The 19324-nt window shown below is 36.8% G+C and overlaps 1 protein-coding gene across 1 annotated transcript in view; it reads left to right on the plus strand.

The window, feature by feature from the left end:
• The window catches only part of LOC116569989, a 90285-nt gene extending 71361 nt beyond the window's left edge, over positions 1-18924 (plus strand). Inside the window, 7 exon segments of the mRNA XM_032306498.1 lie at positions 8471-8624; positions 9120-9215; positions 12197-12223; positions 12226-12296; positions 12299-12377; positions 12380-12444; positions 12446-18924. Coding sequence (XP_032162389.1) covers positions 8471-8624; positions 9120-9215; positions 12197-12223; positions 12226-12296; positions 12299-12377; positions 12380-12444; positions 12446-13897 — 1944 coding nt within the window. The 3' untranslated portion in view covers positions 13898-18924.
• Positions 18925-19324: the final 400 nt, after the last annotated feature.

Raw genomic sequence — 19324 nt, forward strand, 5'->3', positions numbered from 1 at the left:
TTCTTTAATAGATATAAGAAAATCTGATTAATCCTGTTTTTAGTGTCCTTTTTTTAGTTTATGAAGATATAATTCACATGCCATATAATTCTTACATTTAAAGTATACAATTCAGTGTTGTATAGTCATCACCACACTCAATTTTTGAATATTTTTATCACCTAAAAAAACAAAACCCCCCAAAACTCTGTACCATTAGCTATCATCCCTCCCCCCACCCAATCCCAGCATACCCCACCAGGCCAGAAACAACCATTAACTTTGTCACTATAGATATGCCTAGTCTGCACATTTCAAATAAATGAAACTGTATAATATGTGAGAAAATGAGGACTCATTTCCCAGCTCATTTCATGAGAATATAATATTGATGCCAAAACCTGACCAAGACATTACATGAAAAGTTCAGGCCAATTATCTGTCCACTAATGCATATTTAATGCATATTTGTGACTGTTTCTTTCACTTAGCATAGTTTTTTCAATGTTTCATTGTAAGGATATACCACATTATGTTTATCCATTCACCAACTGATGGACATTTTTGTTGTTTCTGTCTTTTAACTGTTGTGAATAGTGCTGTTATTAATGTTCAAGGCATATGTACACATATACAAAATACGTTTTTCCTCTCCAATTTTGATGTCTTTCTTTTTCTTGCCTATTTGCTTGGGCTAGAACTTCCAGTGTAATAAATAGAATTGGTTATAGCAGGCAGCCTTGTCATTTTTTTTTAAATTTTTGGAAGAAATCATCCTCTTAGCATTGTGTATGATATTAGCCATGGATTTATCATAAGTAATTATTTTTTCCAGAAAACTGGACCCCCAGCATGAGGTTCTTAAACTCACAACCCTCAGATAGGCTCATGCTCTACTGACTGAGTCAGCCAGGTGCCCCATAAGTGCTTTTTATTATGTTCAAGAAGTTCCCTTTTATTCCTAGTTTGTTGAGTGTTGTTGTTTTATCATGAAAGGGTATTAGATTTTGTCAGATGCTTTTTCTGTATCCACCAAGATGATCATATTGTTTATTTCCTTCATTCTATTACTGTAGTATGTTTCGTAGATTGATTTTTCATTTGGTGAGCCACCTTCACATTTCTGGGATAAATCCTACTTGGTCATGATGTATAAGCATTTTAAAAATGCTATTCTGTTCACTAGTATTTTGTTGAGTTTTGCATTTGTATTCATAAAGGATATTGATCATTAGTCCTCTTGTGATTTCTTTGGCTTTAGTTCAGAGTAACTCAGAATAAGTTGATAAGTGTTCCCTTTTCTATTTTTCAGGAAGAGTTAGAGAAGGATTTGTAGTAATTCTTCTTAAACATTTGGTAGAATTTGTCAGTGTAGCCATCTGGTCCTAAGCTTTTCTTTATTGGGAGGTTTTTAATTACTAATTCAGTCCCCTTCTAGGGATCTGTTCAGATTTCTATTTCTCTTTGAGTCAGCTTTAATAGTCTGAATGTTTCTAGGAATTTGTCCTTTTCCTCTAGGTTATCTAATTTGTTGGTGTACATAGTACTCAGTACATAGTACATATGTACATAGTACATAGTACATAGTTGTTGTTTATAGTACTCTCTGATAGTCCTTTTTGTTTCTAAAATGTCAGTAGTAATGCCCCCCACCTTCATTTCTTATTTTAGTAAATTTGAGTGTTCTTTTTTCTTGGTCTACCTAAAGGTTCATCAATTCTTCTGATTGTTCAAAGAAACAGCTTTGTTTTGTTGATCCTATTGTTTTTCTTTTCCTTATTTTGTTGTTTTCTGTTTGCTCTCATCTCTATTATTTCTTTTCTTCTGCTAGTTTTGGGTTTAGTTCACACTTACTTTTTCTAGTTCCTTAAGGTGTACAATTAGATTATGGATTCGAGATTTTTTTTTAGTATTTTATTTGTTTATTTGACAGAGAGAGATCACATGTAGGCAGAGAGGCAGGCAGAGAGAGGGGGGAAGCAGGCTCCCTGCTGAGCAGAGAGCCCTGATACCAGGACCCTGAGACCATGACCTGAGCCGAAGGCAGAGGCTTAACCCACTGAGCCATGCAAGTGCCCCAATTCAAGATCTTTTTAAATGTAGGAGTTGCAGCTGTAAATTTCCCTATAAGCACTGCATTAGCTATATTTCATGAATTTTGGTATATGTTGTGTTTTCACTTTTATTTGTCTCAAAATATTTTGTAATTCCCTTGTTAGTATTCTTTAATCTTTGAGGAGTTTCTTTAGAGTGTGGTGTTTGATGTTCACATATTTTTAAACTTCCAGTTTTCCTTCTCATTGATTCCTTGTTTCATTTTATTTTGCTCATAGGAGATACTTTATATTATTTTAACCTTTAATATGTATTGAGACTTGTTTTGTGACCTAATGTATAATCTAGACTGGAGAGTGTTCCATATGTACTTAAAGAATGTGTATGTTGCAAGTGTCGGCCTGAGTGTTTTTATAGATATCTTTGTATCTGTCTTGGTCTCCCATATTAGTCTTCTATTTAGTAGTCCTATCCATTTTGAAAGTGGGGCTTTGAAATCGCTAACTGTTATTATTGAGTTGTTTGTCTTTTTAATTCTGTCAGTTTTTGCCTCATGTATTTGTATTTTAGGTATGTATGTTTGTCATTGTTATATCATCTTCATGTATTGGCACTTTTACCATTATAAAAGGTCCTTATTCTCTCCATTTTTGTCTTAAAATCTATTTTCTGTCCTACTATAGGCAGTGCAGGGCTTTGTTGGTAACTGCTTACATAATATATTTTTCACCAGTCTTAATTTCAAGCCATTGTTTCTTTAAATGTAGTGTGTCTGGCAGACTGGATGCAATTGGATAATGTGATTTTGTTTGTTTGTTTGTTTTAATCCATTCTGCCAGTCTTTGCCTTTTAATTTAAGTTTTTAGCCACTAACATTTAGTGTGGCTCCTAATAAGTAGCATATATGCCTTCCATTTAGACATTTCAGTAGGTAGTAAGTCCATTTTGTTTTTCTATTTCAATATTACTTCTTTTTTGTTGAATTAATATCTCCTAGTTACCATTTTAATTACCGTGTGCCTTTACTACATTTTTTTCTATTAGTGGTTACCTTATTGATTACCTTTAATGTCTTAACTATGATGGTCTTGTTCAGATGAATTATCAACTTAATTTCAAGAATATTCTAAAACTTTCCTCCTCTTAGTTCCAGCCACTTCTGCTTTGTGCTGTTATTATCAAAATTACATTTTATACATAGTGTGAGATTTCTAGTTACTGCTTAATACAGTTTTCTTGAAATCATATAGGAGAAAAATAAGTACAAAAAATACACTTATAGTGCCTTTTATATATTCGCCTGTATAGTAACTTTTGCCTACATAGTTGTTTTATTCTTGTGAATTTGAGTTATCATCTAATGTGTTCTCATTACAACTTGAATGGCTTCTCTATTAATATTTCTTATATGGTAGGTGTACTCTTTTTTTTTTAAACATATCTTTTATTTTTAAGATTTTATTTATTTATTTGACAGAGAGAGATTACAAGTAGACAGAGAGGCAGGCAGAGAGAGAGAGAGAGAGAGAGAAGCAGGCTCCCCACTGAGCAGAGAGCCCAATGTGGGACTCGATCCCAGGACCCTGAGATCATGACCTTAGCCGAAGGCAGCAGCTTAACCCACTGAGCCACCCAGGCGCCCCGGTAGGTGTACTCTTGAAAGATTTTTCCCAGCCCTTGTTTATTTGGGAATATCATGATTTCTTCACTGTTGCTGAATGTTGAAGTTTTGATTGATAGGTCTTCCTTTCAGCATTTTAAATATGTCATAAATATGCCTTCTGATCTCCCTGGTTCCTGAAGACAAATCAACTGTTAGCTTTATTTGGGAGCCTTTAGAAGTGATAAGTCACTTACCTTTTGCTGCTGTCAAGATTCACTCTTTTTTCTGCCCCTTCTGCTCTCTATTCCCCCTACTCCTCTCCTGTGGATGTTGCTATATTTGGATGTTTGATTGTGTCCCATAGGTCACTGAGGCTGTTTGTTCATTTTCCCTGTTTTTACTTTCTGTCTTCAGATTATATGATCTTACTAGGTCTGTATTCAAAACTGGCTGATTCTCCTGCATGTTCAGATCTGCTATTGAGACCTCTAGGGAACTTTTGACTTTAATTATTGTACTTTCCTATTTTAAATTTCAAATTATTGAAGTCTTTAATTTCAGAATTTCAGTTGCTTTTTCATCAGATATGTATTATTTTTGTCTGTTTTTTTTTTAAGATTTTATTTAGTTATTTGACAGACAGAGATGAAAAGTAGACAGAGAGGCAGGCAGAGAGAGAGGAGGAAGCAGGTTCTCTGCTGAGCAGAGAGCCTGATGTGGGGCTCGATCCCAAGACCCTGAGATCATGACCTGAGCTGAAGGCAGAGGCTTTAACCCACTGAGCCACCCAGGTGCCCCCTGTTTATATTCTTTATTCAGTGAGAAGGTATCCCATACTTTATTTTGGTTCTTTAGATATGGTTTTCTTTAGTTATATTTAAAACAGTTTATTGAAAGTCTTTGTCTAGGGGTGGGCGTGGGTGGCTTAGTTTGTTAAGCCTCTGCCTTCAGCTCAGGTCATGATCCCAGGGTCCTGGGATGGAACCCTTCATTAGGCTCCCTGCTCTGTGGGGAGTCTGCTTCTCTCTCTCCCTCTGCCCCTCTCCACTTGTGCTCTCGCTCTCAAATAAATAAATAAAATCTTCAAAAAAAGTCTTTGTTTAGTAAGTCCAATGTCTGGACTTCCTCAGGGATAGTTTCTACACTGTTTCATACATAGTTTGGGGTTTGTTTTTCTTATGTATGAGCCATACTTTTTCACTTGTTTGTATGTCTTAAATTTTCATTGCAAACTTGACAGTTAAAATATAAGGTGTCAGGACGCCTGGGTGGCTCAGTTGGTTGGGCGACTGCCTTCGGCTTGGGTCTTGATCCTGTAGTCCCAGGATTGAGTTCCGCATAGGGCTCCCAGCTCCACAGGGAGTCTGCTTCTCCGTCTAACCTTCTCCTTGCTCATGCTCTCTCTCACTATCTCTCTCTCAAATAAATAAATAAAATCTTAAAAAAAATAATAAGGTGTCAATTTATCACCCAAATACCACTCCACCGCAGCTGTCATTTGTTTAGTGACTCTGTTGAATGGATTCTGTACAACGTATATTCTTTGTCATGTGTACTCTCTGCCAAAGTCTCTGCTCCATTAGCTAAATAGTCAGCTAATAATTGGACAAGAATTTCCTTAAGTACATGTAACCAGTAAGGCTTTAATCTTTGCCAAGATGCTCTCTGTATAGGTTGGCCAATGCCCTCAGCAGTTAGCCTGGCATTTTACTCTTGTTTTCACTTTCACTTTTCTTTCACAGAGCCTCAAGGTTAATGAGAAGCAAGTTTAGTACTTTCTCAGATGTTTCCTGAATATGCACATAGCCCAGGGCATGTGTGCTACCTTCTAGATTCCCAGATAGATGTCTGAGCTTTTCATAGCCCCTTCTGTATTTATTATGCTCCAGGCTTTTTAATTAGACTGTTGTTTCCTTTAATTGTTACAAACTGCCTGAGGTAGCCCTGATGGTAAAGAATATCCCATGGGTGTTTTTTCTTTCTTAACAAATTTCATTCCCCCCAGAGAAAATGCTATTTGCAATGGTTAAGCTTGGAGTTATGTCAGATGAAGACAGTTTTATGAATGGGATGTTCCATGGAGCTACCAGACAGGCCAAATAATGACAGTTTTCTGGGACTTATCTTTTAGTTTAACCTCACTAAGAACTTGCATCTTACCATTTAGATATTTCATTACTGAGGAGAGATAAGGCTGATGGGTCTGGGAAGCATTTTGCTAGTATCTGCTTCTGCTGTCCTCTTACGGCAAGGGGATACTACCAGTGGCCTCAAGTTATTTGTTTTATTGACCTTTCCCTAAATAAGATCTAAGTGGATTTAAGAAATGACTTTTCTTCCCCTACACTAGCCAGTATCACATGGAGTAGGAAAGGACTTCCCCAAAATTCTTCCCCAGTCCTCTCTGTGAACAGACTATGACCCTGGAGAAAATATCCCAAAAAGGTAGAAATCATACTATATCTGTGACACACACAACCTCGGCCTTTAGCAGGTTGTTAAAGTTTTTCTAGCTTTATCTTTCTATCATCTTATATGAATTTTGGTAGTATATGGTCAAGTAAGCAAACATGTGGGTCCTGATTCTCCCTAGAGATACTGTCTTTTTCCTGATTTCAAATTGCTTATTTGTTAAGCAATTTCATTTCCCTGATGGATTAAAAAAAAAAAAGACCTTTATTTTCAATCTGCCTACCTTTGTTCTTGTTAGTATTGTTCTCTCCAGCTCTCTGCATCTCTGAGCTAAAATCCAAAGCCACACTGTATGTTTGTAATCTTTTCTAATTTGGTGAGACTTACTCTCTTTATTTTTTTAAAAGATTTTATTTATTTATTTGACACAGAGAGAGAGATCACAAGTAGGCAAAGAGGCAGGCAGAGAGAGAGGGAGGAAGCAGGCTCTTTGCTGAGCAGAGAGCCCAATGTTGGCCTTGATCCCAGGACCCTGAGATCATGACCTGAGCTGAAGGCAGCGGCTTAACCCACTGAGCCACCCAGGTACCCTCTCTTTATTTTTAATATGCAAAATAGACTAGAAAATAATTTGCTATGATTATGTTATCCTATATGTTTCAGTTACTCAAATTGGTTATTGATGTCATTTAAACCTTCCATGTCAGTGGTCAGAAAACTTCATCTGTAAATGTCAGGTACTAGGCTTTGTGGGAGATGTGGTCTCTTTGAAAATACTGAACTCTTCAGTTGTAGTGCTGTAGCAGTCATAGGCAATACAAAAGCAAATGAACGTGACCGTGTTCCAATAAAAGCTTACTTACAAAACAAAACAAACAAACAAAAAAAGCAGCAGGCCAGATTTTCCCTCTTGGTTATTGCTGACCCCTTTCTAAATTTCTATTGGTGTTTTCAGTCTGCTTGCCCTGTGCGTTGAGAGTTGTGTTAAAATTTCTTATAATTTTATAAAACTAATATTATTATGGATCCATCTATCTCATTTTCTGTCAACTTTTGTTATATATAGTTGATTCTCACTATTCACATGGTTATTTTCTATAAAATCTCCATGAACACTAAATTAGTAAATACTGAATCATTGCTTCTAGGGGAGCAAGTTCCTTTGAGTTTCTAATCAAAACATTTTAGTCAACCATTCAATATACAACTTTGTTTTAATGTGTATTTTAAAAAATACCTTATTTAATATATGTTTCTTGAACAAGAACTAAAGGGCAACAGCACAATAATTAATGCTCAAAGTTTATGTAACACACTTGATCTTCCTAAGGGACATAACAACCTTCTTGTACTCAAGAACACTATACAGCATTTCTGCATTACACAGGTGGGGAAACACAAGAAAAAAGTCACAAAAATGGGAAAGAATGTGCTAAGTAGTCTGCAAAAAGAGCATTTGGCAGGCATTATCTTGCATTATCCCAGCATATCCATCTGGGAAAATGTGTTGGACACTCAAATCTTTTACCTTTCTGTGAGTGTCCATAAATATTGCAAAACAATGAGTATTTAGGTTAGAAGTATATTTTAGTGAGGTGAATTTGCAGGTACAGAATCTGTGAATAAAGAGAATTGACTATATTTGGAAGCTAGGTTTTCAAATACATACCAATTTATGTTTTTTATATTTTCTGTTAAAAGGATCATAAATAGTTACTATATTATCATACTTTCTTACCTTTATTGTTTTTATGTTAATATAAACAACTTTCTTTGGCTCATGTATATTTTTTTCTGTCCTGTTATTTTCAATCTGCATATATCCCTCTGTTAATTGTATTGTCTTTGTTGTTTTTATGCTGTTATTCTATTTTTTAATTGATTGGTTAGTCCAGAAGTTGGCCAGTTTTGTCCATAATGGATCAGATAGTTAATGTTTTCAGCTCTTGATAGTTATAATGTCTCTGATAGAATTACTAAGCTCTGGTGTTATAGCACAAAAGCTACCATGAACAATACAGAATAACTGGGTGTCTGTGGTTATGTTGCAGGAAAACTTTATTTCTTAAAAAGATGGCAAGCTAGATTTGACCACAGGTAATAATTTGCTGGCCCCTACCCTAGAATATGCCCAGGGTAGTGGATTGGGGTGTTGAGTAAAAATTGTAGGAAATTTAATCATTTTTGCTTAAAAAAAATTTTTAAACAAAGTTTAGTATGCTTACAATATGTGGATAGAACTCACAAATATATAAAAATTAAATTACAAATATTTTTACTCATTGAATAGCTCCAAAATGTAAGTTAAAGTTAGATTCAGAATATGCTTCCTTTGTATTCATTTGTTTTAAACTCTTTAGAGTGAGCATAAGAATTGTTTTTAGGGATATTTTCTCTGTCAACTAATTCTGAACCCTTCAGATTGAGCAGAAAAGTGTCCTGTTGCAGACATCTGTGTCATTCAAGGATGTGACTGTGGAATTCACCCAAGAGGAATGGCAGCAAATGGGTCCTATTCAGAGGACTCTGTATAGAGATGTGATGCTGGAAAACTACAACAACCTCGTCTCAGTGGGTGAGCATTTAAGTGTAACTAACCCTCATCATAGCAAATAAAAGGCATTTCCTTTTTATACATCAATACATGAATATTTTATTTAGATTTTAATGTTATTGAGACATTTCATTCAGAGTATAAAATTAAGCCCTTTTGAGGAATAAAAGAAGTGTTTTTTGTTTTTTGTTTTTAAGATTTTATTTATTTATTTGACAGAGATCACAAGTAGGCAGAGAGGCAGGCAGAGAGAGAGAGGAGGAAGCAGGCTCCCTGCTGAGCAGAGAGCCCGATGCGGGACTCAATCCCAGGACCCTGAGATCATGACCTGAGCCAAAGGCAGCAGCTTAACCCACTGAGCCACCCAGGCGCCCCAAAGAAGTGTTTTGATGACTCGCCATAATAAGTTCAAATCAGGGTCTTCAGGGTGCTGCTTCTGAAGCTATATCTTTTAACACTCTGGAAACTCAAAAGCTCATCATCCATCCTAAATACACCATTGTTCCCTGTTTACAGGGAACTGCATTTTCAAACCAGCAGTAATCTTCAAGTTGGAGCAAGGAGAGGAGCCTTGGTTCTTAGAGGAAGAATTCTCAAACCAGAGCCACCGAGGTGAGTTCCTGAGCACTAGCAGACAGAATTCTCTTGGGGTATTTAAGACTCCAGAAGGTCAGTTTGGCGTTAAACACCTTTGTATTTCAAGACTTTTCTATTAGGCTCAAAGGCAAAAAAAGCACCAATCAAAAGAAAATGATTAATAAACTTGATAAAATTGAGAACTTTGTTTATAAAATATACTGTTAAAAGGATGAGAAGACAAGCCATAAAAAAGCAGAATATGTGTATAGTACAAGTAACCTGGAAAGGGTAAGTATTGTAAAAATGTAAAAACTTCCATAAGTCAACGTAAGAAAAGGTGACATCCCAATTGAAAAATAAGCAAAAGACTGAACAGGAACTTTTTAAATGGCCATTAAATCCTTGAAAATGTGTTCAGTCTCTCATTAGCTTTCATGGAATGCAAAGTTAAATACAAAATGAGATGAGAGACACATGGTATGATGTGACATTAACAAATTTGGCAAAGTCCTGATGCGGATGTAAACTATTAAAGGATCTTACTGATAGAAAAAGTTATCAGATCAGGTTAAAGTTTTACATAATTTGTAACTAAGGAATTCCTTTCCTAACTATAGACCCTACAGAAAGGCATGATTATATTCCCTAGGATGAATAAAACAATATTTACTTATGGCAGTATTGTTTGTTTGTGTTAAAAATTGGGCTCATCAGCACTAGAATAAAGAAAGAGTTGTATTTCTTAAGGGATAATAATCTTAAGCAAAAGAAAGCAAAAGAAACCAAACAATATAAATATGCATGTCTGGTTGCATCTATTAAATGTCGGAAATTCAAAACTCAGTTATATCTTTAGAAATTCATATGTTGATGGTAAAACCACACAAAGAAAATCAAAGAAACAATTATATAAATATTAAAAGAGTAGTGAATTCTTAAGCGTGAAGGAGTTGTAACTGGGCAGAGATAAGTAGAGATTTTTGCAGAGTCATTTCTGTTTTCTGTTTCTTGACATGGTTTCTTTTTTTTTTTTTTTAATTTATGTTAGTTAACATACAGCATAGTATTGATTTCAGATTGACATGGTTTCTAATTATACTAGTGTTCACTCTGTACTGTTAAATGGTATATATAAGTTTTATGCGGATATAAATTATGTATCATACTTAAGAGAGTGAAGAGCTGAACCAAAGATAGAGGATGGTATTTACAACTCATAAAACCTTCAAAGGACAGCCATCTAGAATGCATAAATGATTTGGACCTTTTTTGAGTGCCATCTTTGCAGCAAGGCCTTCTGTGATACCCCCATTTAAATCACACCCTTGGGGCACCTCACTGGCTCAGTAAGTAGAGCATGCAGCTCTTGATCTCAAGGTCATGAGTTCAAGTCCCACATTGGGCATAGAGCTTACATACATACATGCATATATAAAATACATATACCCTTCATGTCAAATTGAAATGTGGAAGTTTAAGATGAAGTGATCAAGTCACTTACCATTCAATTTTTTGTACTAACATATAATGTATTAATGTGTTTCAGGGGTACAGGTATGTGATTCATCAGTCTTACACAATTCACAGCACTCACCATAGCACATACCCTCCCCAATGGCCATCACTCAGCCACTTCATCCCTCCCACCTTCCCCCCGCCTCCAGCAACCCTCAGTTTGTTTCTTGAGATTAAGAGTCTTTTATGGTTTGTCTCCCTCTGGTTTCATCTTGTTTCATTTTTTCCCTCCCTTCTTGTATAATCCTCTGTATTATTTCTTAAATTCCTCATATCAGTGATATCATAATGATAATTGTCTTTTTCTGATTGACGTATTTGACTTAGCATAATACCCTCTAGTTCCATCCACATTGTTGCAAATGGCAAGATTTCAGGGTTTTTTGATGGCCGCATGGTATTCCATTTTGTGTGTGTGTGTGTGTGTGTGTGTATACACACCACATCTTCTTGTCCATTCATCTGTTGATTGACATCTAGCTTCTTTCCATAGTTTGGCTGTTGTGGACATTGCTGCTGTAAATATTAGGGTGCACGTGCCCCTTTGGATCACTACTTGTATCTTTGGGGTAAATACCCAGTAGTGCAATTGCTGGGCTATAGGGTAGCTCTATTTTCAACTTTTTGAGGAAAAAATACTGTTTTCCAGAGTGGCTGCAGCAGCTTGCGTTCCCACCAACTATGTAGGAGGGTTCCTTTTCTCCATATCTTTACCAACACCTGTTGTTTCCTGACTTGTTAATTTTAGCCATTCTGACTTAACCATTCAGTTTTGATAAAATAAAGGTTCCACAGCAGGAATTGAGCAGTGAATCTAATTTAGTTGCAAGAATAGATTTCCTTTTATCAGTTTTACACTTCTTTGTATTTCTGTGACTTATGGCTATAAGATGGGTTAGATCCTGAACTATAAACTTCTTCATTTAATTGTGAGGAAGGTTGTACTATCAATTTTGATTTGATGTTGAAGAATTGAATGGAAATAAGGAATAGCAAATTGAGTATTCTATCAGTATAGCCTAGGTGTGTAGGACTGTAATAAATTTCCTCAAAGCAAACTCTTCCCCTGTCGGGCCTAGTATATCAGTGTTCATTATCTCCTAATTCTTTTGTTACTGTACTTAAGTTTATATAGTCCCATTGTGTTCATCCCATTATCTGGTTTTCCTGTTCCCTAAATTAACCACTCCCGTAAAAGTCTTATTTCTATTCCTTCTCCACCCCAATAGGAAATGCAATTTATCATAATCCAGATACAGATATGTATGTATTACCAGTTTTCTCTCTCATTTTCACTATATCAATATTGTTTTTTAAAGAAGAGTGAGAAAAGGGGTACCTGGGTGGCTCAGTTGGTTAAAGGAGGGTGAGGATACACACACACATAAATTATTTGATCTTGGAAAACCAATAAATGAAATGCAATGTATAGGCTATATATTTCCCACCCATAACAAATGTAAGGTTTATAAGGTGTCTTCAATTTATCTCTGTTTTAGAAGATTACAGAGATGATGACCTGATGAAGAAGACAAGAAAATCCAAGATAAACACTTGCAGGAAATAATATTCATCGATAATAAATCATTGACTTATAAAGGAAGAGGGAAGTTTAGGAAAAACAGTTTAATCTGTGCATAGCTCCTGTTTCAACAAAGATATCCTGTAAATATGACTCATGGGGAGTAATGTGCAGAATATTTCCCAATTTATCATCAAGAATAGAACCTATCCAACAAAAAAAACCAAATTGCTCTAGTGTATGTGATCATTTGTCTTTCAAAATTAAGTTTGAGAGAACTCATACTGGAGAGGAGTTTCATGAATATAATAAAAATGGAAAAGCTCTCAGTTATAAGGAAAATCTTCCTGAGAATCAAAAGTGTCAAACTTTGGAACAAGCTTTTAAATATGATGGAACTGGAAAGGCCATCTATGATGAGGCTGCTTGTGTTACATGTAAGAGTATTCACACAAGAGAAAAATCCTATAAAGATGATGAATTTAGGGGGAAAAGTGAAAAAACAACTGTCTTTGACTATAAAAGAACTGGGATTGGGGAGAAATACTCTCCTCTTAACCAGTGTGGGAAATCCTTCTGTGGGAAATCAGCTGTCAAGGAATACAGTAAGTTTAACATGCCTGTGAAACACAATGAATGTAATGCAAATGGAAATAATTTCAACAGGAAGTCACACGTCACTCAACTTCAGAGAATTGTCACGGAAGAGAACCCATTGGTATGTAATGACAGAACACAAACTGGGGATACATCCTTTGACTATCATGAAAATAGGAAATCCTACCAGGTGTCAGCCCACCAAGTACGCCGGAGAACTCACTCTGAGACAAAACCCTATAAATGTAATGAATGTGGTAAATCCTTCTTTCAAAAAGGACATCTCATTCAGCATCAAAGAACTCACACAGGAGAGAAACCATTTGAATGTAATGAATGTGGAAAAACTTTCTCCCAGAAGTCACACCTTAGTACACATCGGAGAATTCACACAGCAGAGAAACCCTATAAGTGTAATGAATGTGGGAAAACATTTGTCCAGAAATCAACGCTTAGGGGACATCAGAGAATTCATACAGGAGAGAAACCCTATAAATGTAGTGAATGTGGGAAAACTTTTGTTCAAAAGTCAACCCTCAGAGATCATCATAGAATTCACACAGGGGAGAAATCCTTTCAGTGTAATGAATGTGGGAAGACTTTTGGTCAGAAGTCAAACCTCAGGATACATCAGAGAACTCACGGTGGTGAGAAAACATATCAATGTAATGAATGTGAAAAATCCTTCTGGCGAAAAGACCATCTCATTCAACATCAGAAAACACACACAGGAGAGAAACCATTTAAATGTAATGAGTGTGGGAAAACTTTTGCCCGGACATCAACCCTTAGAGTTCATCAGAGGATTCATACTGGGGAGAAACCATTTAAGTGTAATGAATGTGGGAAAAAATTTGTCCGGAAGGCAATACTTAGTGATCATCAGAGAGTTCATACAGGGGAGAAACCTTTTCAGTGTAACAAATGTGGGAAAAGTTTTGGCCAGAAATCAAACCTCAGAATACATCAGAGAATTCACAGTGGGGAAAAATCTTACGAATGTCATGAACTTGGAAAATTGTATAAGACGTCAACTCTAAATGTTTGCCAGAGAATTCAGGGAGAGGGAGAACCCTATTGATAATAATAACTATGGAAAATCCTTCTGTCTGGAAGACCAAACCATTTGACTCCAGAAAACCCACACATATAAATATGAATGTAGGAAGAATTTTATCCTAAAAGCAACCCTGAAAGTCTATCAGAGAATAGACATAGGCTGATATTTCAAAGCCCTTTTGAAAGAAGCCATGCCCTTTAGATAACTCAGAAAATTTCCTAGTCTCCCTTTCCTCCATGTAGGTCTTTGGGCTATGGATGCTCATGTTTTACCCCACAATCATTTGTGACAGAAGACCTCACTGACTCTACTAAGATGCTGTCAGAATAGCCTTGAAGTTGTAAAGTATCATGCTTTAACATGGCACAGCTTTTACACAGTAACACCCAGGGTGCCTGAAATACGTGGAACAAAATTCTCATTCACATCTTTACCTTTTGAACATTTTGTGATCGAGCAGTAAGCTTGATTCTATTGAGCTCTTACATGTTTAAGTCCGTTTCCTTTTGAACATAATTTAGCCATCCCTCTGCTGGGGAGGTAGAAAGTTATTATTTAAGCCAAGCTTACATCAGTCAGTGGGTACAACACTTACTAAAGGGTTGGTGTTGTGAGGAATTCCTAAAAGATCATCAGAGAATTCAGTTTTTTAAAAATCTCCTTTCAATGTAAATAGATGATACCACCTGTTACAGGGCTTTCGATGAACTTAAATTATTGGAAGATTTTTGGCGAAAATGTGAGCACACCTCATGCAAGTAAAGTAAATGTTTCTTTAATGTCATGAAGCCACTCATACCTCCATATACCCCAACATCAGCTGTTTTAAGGGAAAGCTTCCTGTCTCCAATGGGGACCCATGGCCATTGGCACCCACCCAAGTATTTGGGGGAACTTTGAGAGAGGAAAGGGCTCAAACTTACGGCTTTATGGGATACAGCTGCCCAAATCAAAAATCTTACCACTTCACATGGAGGTAGGAAGTATCTAGATTTTAAAAAATGTTATTAGGGCAGGGGTTACAGTAGGCAAGGGAAATGAATGTGAGCCTGTGAACTGGCCTTTTGACAAGTGCAGTATACTGTGGTTCCTTCTAAATCTGAAAGTGTAGGAATGTGTTATATGTTATACTTCCTACTTCCCATAATTCAGAAGGGATTCTTCCAGTCAGAAAGAATTGTGTGTAAAGAAGATAACTTTGAGGTCCCACAGCCTTTAATGACCACTTTGTGCTTCAGTCTCTGTAACTAGTCATTCTGTTGATTGGAATTTCTGGCAAAAGGAGATGCCCTTGTGGTCAGGGAGAAGGGTGGTTTGACTTGATACCCTAACAAGGCTACCAAGTATACACCTTTTGTAAAGCAGCTATTAGGTTACTCTTGGGCTCAACTACCTAACAAGATAAAAAGGACACAAACCTCAGGTGTAAAATGTACACAGTATACTTAAGAATACAGCTGCCCTGGTCCCAGCAGTATCTCAGCTGTATATCACATTGCAGCAGCTGCCCCTTACAAGAAAATGTATCCCCCCACTCTTGCCTGAAGCAAAGCTGCTGGCTTAGTAGGGCCCTCAATTCATAGAAGTTACTTTAATTGGGCCTGGTTCACTGACAGGCTAGTGGGAATCACTGAACACTGACTCTTCAACTTTGAAGACCCCAGAATTGATTATGCAGACCCCAAAAATTATGTGGCTGCTCCTTTCAATTGGCAGGACACAAGGATGTTCTCAACACTGGCAAATAGTCCATTTGAAACTTGTGGCATTTTTATTGATTCTGGTTCTTACTGTGCCTAACTGTTTGATACACTGGTAGTAAAACTACAGGTTGACAAAAGCACTCCTCTTTGGTGCTGTGAACTGTGAGGGGTAGGGGGAGTCAGCTGCTAATAAGCACATCTGAGTTGTTAAACTAGATGCCCTTGTTAAGTGACTATTCTATGATAATGATGACTGGAATCAAGCTGTTGAGCAAGCCTCCACTATCGTGATTGTCAACATTGCTACCTGGATCCATCATTATACTGACAGAGCAAAGTAACCACCATCTTAACTGCATACAAAGTAAAAGTATATATCCAGTGCTTCCTTTGATGTCATTTGACCTAGAATCTACATCTTTTGCCTTCTGTATTAATATCCAATTCCACATGCCATTTGATAATTCACCCTTTCCTACTGATTTTAAATATGTTCATATGCTAAATCGTTTTTTGTAAAGCTATCACACAAGACTGTTCATGACCCATTCCCTAGATTCTGTTAGCAGCATATCCTCTTTTGGGGAACAGAGCTAACATAGAACTCATATGAGCCAAAATATTCTGATAGTGAATTTTTCACTGAAGAGTGTTTCAATCAGGAAAAGGAGAATACCTCCTAGGACTTTGGAAATGGAACATCACACACTAGAGCTGCCAATGCCCTTGCCAAGATGCATCTGCAAAAAAGAAGATAATAACTAGTTAGTGCTATTCCCTGAAAATAATCAAGAGGTTCTGTTTGCTCTGTTTTTATAACAAGTGCTAATACAAAGAAAGTCTTTCATTCTTTCTTAAAACTTTTTCTCAGTTTCTTAATATATTTAGAATCCTCTCCCTCATAACCCTTTTTGTATGTAATCTTTAGAATTATGATTGGATTTGCTATTAAGTTCAAGATCATCTACCCACTAGAATGAAATGAATTCACCTAGGTAGTCAGTCATTCATTGAAATTCCAGGAGACAAAATCCCATGATTGTGTATTTAGGCTTAATCTGTCGCCCGTAGAACACCTCTCTGTGTAATAGTACATTATCAGCTAGATCTGTACTATAGCCATGAATGCTCCCTTCTCCCTGCTTGGCTGATCTCCTTTCCAGGTAATGGCTTTTATCCCAACAGATGGAGGCCACATCTAGAGACACTGGAAGAGTCCATTTTCTGTCTGCCTGCCTAATGAGGGCCTATATGCTAATTTTTCAAAGCTTCCATTGAGGGCAGGAATTTTTATGTTTTGTTCATAATAAACCCCAACCACCTGAAACAGACCCTCTACATTTTAGGCACTCAGAAATATTTGCTGGAGGTGGAATAGTCATAGTGAAATATGAACATATTTTCTTTTGATACTTCAAATGATCTTTTATGATTATTCATATTTATGAAAATAGTTAAGGAAAATTGTTGCTGTGAGCTCCACTCGACTCATGTTTTGGATATTTTCAGAAGTTGCTAAAAGAAACTTGTTCTTAATATTCAGAAGTATACAGTACTGTTCTTCGAATATTTTGTCACCCAAAATAAAATTTATTTTCAATAAACTAGAATTCCTAATCCAAAATTAGGCCTACATATCAGTTCTTATTAACACTGTAGAGTGTGGGCATTTTTCTTTTTCCTTTCTCTCTCTCTCTCCTTCTCTTTCTCTCTTAATTTTGCCTTCACACAAATACTTTATAACCACTAATCCAAGCAATTTCTTTCTTAAAGAAAGTTTCCACATAACAATAGTAATTATAAATCAGATTTTCAAGACCAATGAAATGAGAAAGCAGAAGAATGGGTTCTTGGGATCATCCTTTTGCTCGATTGTACCAGTAGTTCCACTCATTTTTATTTCCAAATCATCCTCTTGGCATCTCTAAAGAGAATATTTTATTTCCTCAGGTTCAAGAATCCACAGGGAGAGATGTCTGATGCCAAAACAAGAGGCATAACACTTGTTTTGAGCTGCCTCCATATTTGTCTTTCCTTTTCAGGTGCATGATACTTCTATATATTTCTTTGTATTTTCCTCACATTAAAGGTGTCCCTGGAAGCCTAGCAGAAATGATATACCATGCCCTTTTACCCAGGCAGCTTCACACTGAAATGAGGGAGAACCAAACTTATTTCCTTAGTGGAGACAATACAGTCTCCAAGTACAATTAGCTATTTAACAATCTTTCAGTATTCTAGAGAACTGACTGCCAGGGGCACCTGGCAGGCTCAGTTGGTAGAGCATGCAACTCTTGATCTCAGGGTCATGAGGTCAAGCCCCACACTGGGCAGCGAGCCTAATAAAAAAAAAAAAAAAAAAAAAAAAAAAAAAAAAGCCAAATCCCAGAACAGTATAATTAGCTTAACTATCAGATTATTGACACTTGATATGTAATTAATAAGCTAAGAAACTACTTGGCCTGACTTATGGTAATTAAATTTCTGTATATATGTCCCCCAAGTTTAAAAAAATACTCAAATAAAACTTGAGTACAAATGTCCTAACAGCAATATTCACAATAGCCAAAAGATGGAAACAACTTAGATGTCCATAAGAGAAGAATGGATAAATAAAATGATATATTTGTAAAATACAATATAATTTAGCCATAAAAAGGAACAAGGTACTGATACATAACTACAATAGCCATAAACCTTGAAACATGCTAAACTGAAAAAGCCAACCACTAAGGATACACTTCAAAGAATATTTCCAAGGTAGAACATGACATTACAGGATAAAAGGTTCTAACCACTAAGAATACTGTGTGCAGAGAGAAGAGTTAAGATGGTGAAGAGGACCCTAAGTCTGGTCCCTGGAATTCAGCTAGATAGTTATCAAATCATTCTGAAAACCTGTCAAATCAATGGGATATCTGAGAAAAGAAATGATGCAATTCTACACGTGGAAAAGCAAACACTTTTTGGAATGTAGGAGGTGTGGAGAGTTGAAACCAAGGCAACATCCAATAGGAGGATACAGCAGTGCAAGGGAGCTAGAATAAGGAGGCTACCACAAGTATAAGCAGCAGAGCAAAAAATCAAAATGTTTAGAAGTCTACTACAGTGGGGGACATCCCTGGCTTAAGGTGCTCAGTTGACAGAGCAGGATGGAACCCCAGGTGAGACAGCATGGTCTTGGGATCCCCAGGTTCACAAGAACAGAGTGTGGCAGACTTCCCAGGCAACAGAGCAGGGAAGCTGGCTGAAAACAAGTCTAGGCACAAGCTTTCTACTTGGTGTTGCCAAAAACTGCAAACTACTTCATGGTCACAGGACTGCTCTCTGCGCAGGGGTCCAGCAAAAGCCTTCCCTCAGGAGTAAGGGCATGGGTCTACACCACAGGAGTCCCTAAAACTTAGAGACTTAAAACTCAATCACATGACTGAGACAAAAATGCTCAAGCACAAGCTGAGTGAATGCAGAGTTGAGATGGAAACCTGGGAGAAAAAAAGTGATTGCTTTTCTGTGAGAGCTCACTGAAGAGTGGGGAAGGGAAAGTTTGTGAACTTTCATCTCTGGGTCTAGAGAATGGGGTGCCACCATTTTCTTCCCCTGCATCAGTCCTGAAAGCCTTCAGAGAGCAAAATAGCACCACATAGGGTAATCTGGAGCCCAGCCCTCTGGAAAAAGAGGCACAATTCCACCGGGCAAGGGCATCTGTGAATCAGCATAACAGCCCCCTACCCAAGAAGATCAGCAG

Source organism: Mustela erminea, chromosome 12 (genome assembly GCF_009829155.1).
Source record: "Mustela erminea isolate mMusErm1 chromosome 12, mMusErm1.Pri, whole genome shotgun sequence".
Taxonomy (NCBI): Eukaryota; Metazoa; Chordata; class Mammalia; order Carnivora; family Mustelidae; genus Mustela; species Mustela erminea.